The sequence below is a fragment of the Corvus brachyrhynchos genome, unplaced genomic scaffold (assembly GCF_000691975.1).
Source record: "Corvus brachyrhynchos isolate BGI_N302 unplaced genomic scaffold, ASM69197v1 scaffold229, whole genome shotgun sequence".
Lineage (NCBI taxonomy): Eukaryota > Metazoa > Chordata > Aves > Passeriformes > Corvidae > Corvus > Corvus brachyrhynchos.
Window position 1 is genome coordinate 7,592,745 of NW_008240042.1, and position 10,181 is coordinate 7,602,925.

At 37.6% G+C, this 10,181-nt stretch overlaps 1 protein-coding gene across 5 annotated transcripts in view; it reads left to right on the top strand.

Moving 5' to 3' along the window:
- The window catches only part of CCSER1 (coiled-coil serine rich protein 1), a 562,152-nt gene that overhangs the window by 423,609 nt on the left and 128,362 nt on the right, over positions 1-10,181 (top strand). For 3 of the 5 annotated variants that reach the window (XM_017744243.1, XM_017744241.1, XM_017744240.1), the window contains exon 9: positions 8,752-8,797. The exons of the other annotated variants lie outside the window; for them this stretch is intronic. In XM_017744243.1, coding sequence (XP_017599732.1) covers positions 8,752-8,797 — 46 coding nt within the window. The remainder of the gene's footprint in view (positions 1-8,751; positions 8,798-10,181) is intronic. 5 annotated transcript variants of the gene reach the window in all.

Genomic DNA, 10,181 nt, shown 5'->3' on the forward strand with positions numbered 1-10,181 from the left:
AGGAAGGTGTTCAGCCATCCCCAGGAGAGCAGAGCCCTGTCATGTGTAACAGTGATTTGGGAAGACAAATGCCATCACTCCAAATATCCTCCACTTGCTTCTTCTTCCTCCTGCTTTATATCCTGAGCATGACTTCATAGGATATGGAATATCCCTTTGGTCAGTTTGGGTCATCTCTCTTGTATGGGTCTCCTTCCAACTTCCCATGCACCCCCAAATTCCCTGCCAGCATGGCAGGATGAGAAGCAGAAAAGGTCTTGGCTCTGTGTGAGCCCTGCTCAGCAATAACAAAAACATCTCTATGTTACCAACCCTGTGTTCAGCACAAATCCAAAACATAGCCCTATACCAGCCCCTGGGGAGAAAATCAACTCTACTCCAGCCAAAACCAGCACAGTTTTTACGTTACTGTATATTTCTTTTCAGCATTGTTTTTTATGAAACCACAGAGGGATTTTTTTAGAAATAAATGAGCTCTAGTGAAAATGTGAGCTGAGCTGAAAAGGTAGCTGTGAATGTGTGCTTCAGCATTACGTTCTGGTTAAATTAAAATTGGAATATGAATCCCTAGGCATTTAGTTAAGCTTTGTACAAACATTTACTGCAGCATTATGTTCTGATCTAGATACAATCATCCAATGGTCTCTGCCCTTAACTCTATTGAATTTTTAATTTAGGGGTGGTTAAGTCAAAATTCATTGTTGACAAGGGGCTTTGAGCAGGAAGACTATGTGAGAAAGGTCTCTTCCAACTAGAATGGTGTGGGTTGTGTAATAATCCATCAGTAGGATGTGCATACATCTATACCATATGTATTTTTTGATGTGGTTCTTGAATGTTCTGTAGGCACTTCTAATGCATATGTATATATCTGAAGATAGTTGTATGGCAAAAACAATAGCTAAAAATGAGATGTGAAAAGAATTAACTTCACAAACAGAATCCTTTGTCTTTTTGCCTCCCTTTGAATCTAGTGAAGAAAGTTTCCTATGGTTTATGCAGCGAGTAACTTAGTGCTAAATAAGAGCAGTCTTCAAAAAAACCGACCTGGCCCCGTGTCGCCTTGTCTCAGAATCAGTGTGTCTACTCCTGGAGAATATCAGATTCACCCACAGGCATTGCTTCCAGGTACATTGTTCACATAAGGAATGACATCCGCTCCACCTGGAAAGGTAACGTGCACTGAGAGGCAGTGAGGTACCCAGGACTCCTTAAGCCATCTAGAGCCCTGTACTAAACACAGGTCAGCAAAAAGTATTTTTCTGATATGAAATAAGTTTAAATGTTGGGGAGTTTTATTCTTTTGCGACACACTGTCTAATGTATGTGGCAATTTGTAGCATAGAAGGTCTCTAATTGTCCTTAAAATAGATGCCAAATTGACTTGCTATATAATGCAATGAATTACTTTGTTGTAGTTGTTGTTTTTAAAGAGATCTTTTATGTTTTGCCAAACAGTAGCTGAACTTCACTTTGCAGAGTTGGGTATCATAGCTATGAACCAGGTACAAGACAAAAAGTGGCCATTAGTGAAAAACTTAGTTCGGGTAAGAGGACCTCAATACATGGGATCAGCCTGGATTAGACTGTCAGCAGAATGGTGGCTTTTGGCAGGAGCAAAGGGCTTAGAAGAATGAGAAAAGGGGTAGAAGGTGACTAAGTACTGAGGCTGCCCAGCAACTTCAGTCTGAATTTCCCATGCACAGCCCTAAAATAGGAACACTTTTACTGAAATGTATGCAGAGAATATGCTTTAAATGAAAGACATCATAGGCAGTAGTGCCTAAGAGACCTGAAAAATCAGGTTCACAAAAAAATGAGCAAAGCATGGTGGCTTTAAAATGATTTGTATAGAACTGAAGGCAGGGCAGCAAAATTCAAGTTCCCTTAAGTCAAGTCTCCCAAAAGAAGAAAGAATCAGGAGATCAAGTGAGTAAGAAATTAATGTAACATGACATCTATAGTGTGAATGAGATGTCTGCAAATGAGTTAGTATTTTCCTATTTACTTCTTTTATTATGTTTACAGAAAGTTATCTTTAAATGTAAGAACAGTATTTCAGCGGATGTTGGGACATCCAGGGATCCACAATTTATTAGAAATTCCTACCTTAGGAACTTGAGCAGGTTTTTGTTTCTCGTGAGGCAGTGCAAGGAAACATTCAGTTAAAAGGGAAGCTGTCTGTACAGAAACATTCCTTGAATTATCCATTTGAAACGTGTATCCTACCACTATAACATGAGGGACTGTAAGTACCCAGAAAGACTGTTATTGCCTTGACTGATTGTATCTGGATCTAAGGTAGTATGTGTCGTTTGGCCTTACGAGATGGCAATCCAAACTCTGGTGTGAAAGTGTATTTTAGGATACTTCACTTAAATGTGGAAGCAGATTGCCGAAAAGTGCATGTAAATGTTGATTCAGAGTTGAAAATGTGCCAAGAGACTGCTAGTAAAATATTTACTGATAACTTTAAGACGGAAATATGTCTTCCTTATTGAGCTATAAGTTCAGTTTGGATTGTGTTTCGAGGAGGAACATATTTGTATTAATATATCTGTAGTCTGTGGAGCAACATTTGCTCTTGGGGATATTTTCTTTTAGTAATTTTGTTCATGCCTGGCATAGCTTTCAAAGAAATGAAAATAAATGTGTGTGATTATGTGCGATCATCTTCAATTGCATATACATTTAAATATTTTGGTATTGTATGAAGGCCTTTTGTTATTTTAGGCCACCACAGAAACAAAACATTTTTGTTGTTGTTTCTTTGTTAAAGGTAAAGCACATTGCGATCTGAAATCTAATAAAGGAAGAAGACACAAATGATAAGCAGTTTTTCATCAGAGGGAATGTAAAGACTGAATGCTGGCCATTATTAAAGTTGGGTAATGCTATAGAAGAGATTAAGTTGTAAACAATTGCTTCTGAAAAATAATGGGAGAGGGTGTGCTTGCCTGAGGTTTTTTTAGTGTTTTCTAATCCTATCTTTCTAAAAGGAAAAAGAGTTCCTGTTCTGTTTGAGTTTGGCTGTAAAGTGTTGGTGCTCCTCTTTAATATTACTGCTTTGACTCTGATTTTTCATTTATTTTTATGCAGATGGTTTACCTTCCAGAGTCTCAAGGTCTTCCCCTCTCTGTATTCAACTTGTCAAAATGAGCCTGAAGGATGGATGGTTTCTACATAAGTAGAAGTGGTCTCAGCACTTAAAATTTTAAATGGGAATTTTTAAAAATAAAATTCTAAATGGGATTTTTTTAAAAATAAAATATAAATGGGATTGTTTTTTTAAATTACTAAAAGGTAGTGTATGAATTTCAGGTAGAAAACAGGGCAAAGCTAAGCTAGCTGACATAGTCCCATTGAATCAGCTCACACAAAAAATAGGTCGTGACAAAAAGCAAATTTTTCTATCAAGACAGTAAACATCTTGAAATGAAATTGAGTGCAGGTTGAGTGTTGTACAGTAAAATCCAGTGATCAAGAAGGTGTTCATGAGTAAGTTTGTTGCACCAAAACTGAAACTTTGAAGAAAGAACCTGAGGTTTGGTAGAAGTCTGCATCTTTTAGAATCTGGTGGCACCATATCTGAAGACATGCTAATGTCATTACATTGAATTAACTTACATATAGAAAACCTTTTAAGAGTGGTATTGCATTGGAAAAGTAGTAGATCCAAGGCAGCCTTTCCTGAACTCAGTCCTGAGCTCAGAGTAGCAGCACACTACTTTGTGTATCACTTCATTGATAGACTCATCTGGTGAAGTGCTGTGTATACAAGTGAAAGCCATCACACCAAAGCACATCGAACCATTTTAGTATTTACTCTCTTTATGAAAGAAACATACTCTGCTCTTACAGGAGAATGTGGGAGTGATATAGCAAGTCTTTCTGTCTCTAGGAAATCTTACAGTGGTATTTTCCCATCATGTACTAATGTGGAATTACCTTTCTGAACACTTGTGAGATCAGTTGAACTTTTTTTTTATGTGGTAAGAACTAAGACTTCACTACGGCCTGTCTGCTAAGACTGTGGGGTTTTTTCTTAGTAGTGTTCTGAAACATTCTGTGGTATTGCCGTAATTTCTGTGATGAGAAACAAGGGATAAGTTCATGTTAAAGTACTGTGTGCTAGGGAAACTTCTAGGGAAAATGAGTTACCCTCTTTTAAAACCATAACATGAGGCTGGGATGGTTTAGAGGTTTTGGGTTGCTTGGGGCAGATGTCTCTTTTTTTTTTCTTAATCTGCCTTTTAAGCATGTAGCAGGTGGGTTTGTGCTCTAAGGGAATAGAGGGCATTTATTGGAAAAACATTCATTTGATGGGTAGCGAGCTCTTCTATTTATTTCTGGCATTGATTGGTCTGTTGTCAATACACATCTTCATGGAGATTTCTCATAGCAAGTGACAAAAAGAGAACAGCAGTATTTGTGTAGTTATGCTGCAGAGGGGATATTTAGCTGTATTGATTTGATTGTTTCATATATTTCAATACTCAGATTTTCAAGTTGCTCAAGGTGAACCCAGAGGACTTCAGTCACTATATTCAGTTAATAACAGGTGAAATCCTAACTTCAGGGTTCATAGAGATGTAGGAAACATACGCAATTGGTAAAGTATTTTTAATGAAAAGCTTCCTTTGAACAGCAAACTAATACATACTTGGATGTTTTGTTTTGTTGAACAGGTGGAATGATGAACCCTTTTCATTTGGATTTCCTTGCTGCTGTTGTCCCAGAATAGCTACAGTCATAAATATTTAGACTGGTTGGTGGTTTTAGTCATTACTTTGAGAAGCTGACAGTAACTGGTTTTGTTCAACTTGAGGATGTGAGGAACAAAACAGCAGTGGGAACTAAATGCCATATTCCCTTGCAGAGTTCATTGGAGTTTTCAGTGAATACTTAACTGTGACTTCTGACAGAAATTGTGCCATACTCTCACCTTGACAAGTTTAAAAATTGATAGTGTTTTCAAAAAGAACTGAGTTTTGTAATGTTCTGATTGCATTTCTGAAAGCTAAGTGAAAAGAAATTAGAAATGACTGATTGAAGGAATGTAAATGGAACAACTGTGTATCTGCTTGTCTGGTGCATAAAATCCACATTCATTTTAGGGCTGTCTTGGGTAATCAAACATTCCTGCATTAACAATGAGGGGATGCTGCAGATATGTTATATGAAGGCAGAAAAGATAAAAGCCTCCCTTACTTGTCCCTTGTGAGGAACAGAGACTGTAGCACTGAATTACATGGCACAGGAATATATAGAAAAATTAGTCTGTGCCCTTCTTTCACTGGGAACGTGGAAATCTATCCTAAGCATGAGTTAATTAGCTGGTTCATGCTTAGTTCAGCATGTGATGCTATGAAAAATATTAAATAAATTAATCTGATTGCATATAGTACTTAAACCTTAAGCCACCCTGGCCCTCCCAGGCCAGCAAGCACTTCAGATTGAAATCTCAATATATTTGTGACAAAGGCTATAGGATGTAGGCCAGAATCAAGAACTGAGCTGGTGTATTTTCTTGTCATACTGAGTTCATGTGCAAAGCAGTCCTAAAAACAGCCCTCATTGGCCTTCGGCATAGGCCAGGTGTTATAAATGAGGCATCCTGACACTTTTAGAAGCTTCCAGATCTTGATGGATTCCTGAGCTCCAGCTTGTCAGGTACTAATACCTGTTCTCTCCTCACATGTATATTCAAAAATGCCTTTAAAGTGCTTGAAAGTCAGTGTCATTTGAGAGATGCTGTTGTGTATTTGATCTCTTAGTTAAAATTGCAGAGCAAAAAGGTGGGGAAGGGTTCACCAGTTAGAACTTCAGATGAGTGTGCTAACTTTTGTAAGCCATTTACTTAGTAACTACAAGGTAACTAGTCATCTACAATGCCTCTACATTATTGGTAATGTTATCTTTGTTTAAGGCTCTACATTTCTATGAATCACAGGACTCAGAAAACTTAGTGTAGTATTTACCCCTGAAACTGTCATGGAAGCCTAGACACTTTTAGGATTAAGTGTTACACCACTCAGAGAGGACAGAAAAAGAGTTATAAGTGATTGAAACTGTTGAACTGCCATGAGTTCTAGCAGGGCCTGAATTTTCTACGGAGAATGTCTGAAACCTAAATTAGTTTTTAAAAAACACTCTTTATTATTGGGCCAGATGATACTGAAGGAAAACATGTATTTCTGGAGTATGCTCAGAAAAAAATAAAGGTGTATATCCTTTCCCCTGAGAAGGCCAATTACTCTGGAAATCAGAAATGTGAGTAAAATAATGCAGTCAAATCCATTGACTTCTTGTTTTTCAAAGGAGCATTATGTAATTAGTATATATATAATTTGTGTCAGGAGTGATGATAGTAACCAGCAATGAATAATTAAGTTCCCAATTCTTTGGTTGATGGATTCATGTAAGTTGAGGCTGTGTAAAGTTTTTCTTTTTGATTCATGGAGGGTACAATGTAGATGCTGCACATTCAAATTACAGAAAAAAAAACCCTTTTGGCTAAATAAGCAAGCGGTCTTTTAACCATTGTCAGACCAATTTACTTTGTGCTTTTTGTTTTGTGTATATGATTTCACAAATCATTTCAATGTCCTTAAATGATGTTCTGAAAAATTACTTTTAGGAAGTACCTTAATATGAGGTACCACTGTGTACCTCAGCTTTTCTAGCTAGCTGCCTTTAAGCATCCCCGAATAACTTAGAATTGGGAGAATGGGGAGACAGTGGTACTGCCCTTATACAATGTGTTTTCTTCAGTATTTCTAGCTTTGGTTTAGATAAACATTTTTAGCATCTCAAATAACTGTATTTTATTTTCAAAATATTTAAGAAAGTACTGAAAATAATAGGTAAAGCCTTAGCAGCCACTGAAGAACTCATCTTAAGTGCTAAATATGCTACTGGATTTGGTACCCAAACAATTTGTCCTTTGGCTACTCTGAGAAATTAGCTGGAAATAAAGATGGACTTTGACAATGCTGAAATAACTCCCTAAAAAACTGTGGGGCTGGAGGATAGTGCACTTTCAGGGCACTGCCTGCCCTGAAGGAAAGAGCTTTGAGCACACTGCCTGTTTGCATGTTTTCCTGATAAATAGGAGAGCTTACTGCCTTTTCCTAGCAGCCTGAAAACCAGAGATGCAGCCAAGAAAACAAGAGATGCAGCTACTTTTGCTGGCCCAGCACAAGTTAACTGCAGCTTGCTCCCTTGGCTCCTTGTTGCCATGACTGTGACCTATTACTGCAGTTTCAGGAAGGAATCTTGGCATGACAAGCTTGGGGTGTAGTGAGACAAAGGGTTTCTGCAGAGCTACCCTGCACTGCATGTGGCCACAGAGTAGCAAGCCATGGTCTCAGTGGCACAGCCATGATATCTAAGTGAAGAATAATCCTAATTATTCTGATTTTCCTTAAAAATGTGGTATGGGAATCAGTGATGTAAAGGTGGGTCTTCTACAGGGCTTTCTAGATATTCATATATATGCTTCACTCATCTTAGACAAAGGAAAATGGAATTTCACAAGACCTCAAAGAGAAAATTATCTCTAAGCACCAATGCCTAGCCCTTTCTAAGTGTCTGGTAAATCAGTTCCCAGCCTTGACTTCAAAAAGATGATGAAAGTCAAAATGGAAGCCAGCATCCACTCAAGTCTCATAAGTTTCAGGTGTTTGATCTTTCTTTTTTAAGATAATACTTCCAATCTAAGTATTACTGTAATTAGTCATCCTTGACTACCCAGTCCAAATGATCTGTATGCCCTTTTATATTGGGAAAGAGGATGCAGTCTTGGACACAAACTCAAAGAGAAGTTCTGATTCATGATCTGGATTCAGAATGAGACAATATAGTTTGTTTTAACAGTGCTTTTCAAATTTTATACATGAGAGTTTACCTAGTCATCTTCTTTCTTGATGTTATTAGTTTGTTTCTCTGGGATTGGTTTGTTGGTTTGGTGGGGAGTGAGCAGGTATGCTGAGGAAGATTGTGGGAATTGGGGATCACACTGGGAAGAGATTTGTCTACAGTTCCTTACTGGTATCACTTGCTTGGTATTTGATTCATGTTTTGTTTACATGCACAGTTAGTATTTCAGAGATGTGTGGTAATTGCTGGCATAATGCACAAAAGATGAAGCACTCTCTCCTGTGTGTATGGATTGGGGATTTAATAGAGCTGCTTCCTGTCAGCTGGCATAAAACTGACCCAGTGAGGACATGTTAAAAATTATGGAGACGAGATGAAGAGGAAGTGGCAGGAACCAAACAGTACTGCGCTTGCTCTCCTTCCTACCTGTTTGAAATGTACCTTCAAACAGTGACAGTATCAGCTAAGACATTGGTGTCATTGAGCCTTCTTATTATTGTGAAGGAATTCATATTAATATGTATACTCCATACATTGTCCTTTCCATCAAATTTAATTTTTGACAAGTGTGAGCATGCCTGTCTTATGCTGATACTTTTTTCCTGTCTTCTTTCTTTCTCTCTCTTTTCTCTCCTTTTGGTTCACTGTGTTCACTGACGGGTGGATTACTCATAGAACCTTCTCCACTATAATTTATGTTTATCTGAAAATAGGAACTGCAGTTCTTCAGTAATAATAAACTCCTCTATCTAAGCAGTCTCTATTTCAATTCACTGCCTTCATTTTCTTCATGTCCTGTCATTTTTTTCATTTGCTGCTGCTGTTAATCTGACATCCTTTGCTCCAAAAAAAAATGTGTTTTATTTACAGGGCACAGCATTTGGAAGTGCTCCTGTACCTTCTCGCAGGCAATTATGTGAGTCTCTTAAATTCCGCTCTGTGTTGTAAAGATGACTATGTGTTCATGTGCTGTAGCATGGCATGCCAAACTAGAGTTAATGCCCTGAGGTCAATATTCAACCGCTGGTGTTGTATATTGCCTGTAATGTGTGTGTAGCTAACAGCTTCTATTGACCCCTTTTTTATTTCTTTGTTGGGTTTTGTTTAACACATCATGAAATGGGGCTGTGCTGTGCACTATAGACTTGCAAGAAGGGAAGAAAATACCATAATGACTCAAAGTCTGGAGGGGAATAAGAATGATGTTATCAGTTCACGTGTGCAACATAGTAGAGAGTAGCATTGTTAAAACTGAAGAATCTCTTTTTCCTATTGTTCAAATTAATGTCTCCATTTCACAGACAAAAAAAAATAAATCTGGACCTCAAGAAACAAAGAAATGGAAAATCAAACAATGTGGTGTAAGGCAAACATTACTGAGACCAGTTGTATTCCTTATAGGACTTTCCTTCTAATTAATTTGAAGAACAAGTCCATCCGCTGAGTTGGGGAGAAAAGGGAACTTCTAGAAAGGGATCTCATTCTTTTTTTTTTTCTTAAATCCATTGGAATTATTGACAATGAATAATTTTTCTTTTAAATTTAAATAAATTCCCCTTGTCATCCACCAAAACCCCAAGAAATCACGAACAAAATGTGCTATATATTTTCTAAAAGGAAAAAAAAAAAAGAGAAAGGCTTGCATTCTAATTCCAGATGTTCGTTCTCTCTGCTGCATTAACAGTGTTTGTGTGTGAGTGTGTATATTGAATATATAGATCCTCAGAATACCATCAGACTTTGAGATGAGGACTTTCTTACATTCCTTGAGTTATTTCTGTCTTTCTCCTCCTACCTTGAGTTAATGTCCATCCTAAAGACATTGGTGTCTTCCATATGCATATAATGAGCTACAGCCATGCACTGCATTATTATGATTGCTGTGCACTGCATCACACCGCTGAATGTCAAACAGATTCATTATAATATAACATTACAGGCTTATTCATAAATACAGTGCAGTTTGACTGATGCTTCATTGTTGGCAGTCTTGAAACATGTTGCTTGCGTAAATTCACTGGTGCTGCTCTTGTGTATTCCTAGGAAAACATATGGCGTTTGTCTATGAGTGTGGGTCTTGCAAAAGTAACAAAAAATATGGTCTGTATATGACTGTCCTTTCTTTTGTGCAATTATCTAAGACGTTCCTATCTGGGTATTCCTGGGTATATCTAAGGGAGGAAAAAAGTGCCAAGATGTAACAACCTTCATGAAATATAATTGTGCTCCTATTACAGTTATTTAAGGTATGGTGGAAAGAATTAATATTCTCATTGTGTCCTTCAGAAAAACAATGCTGA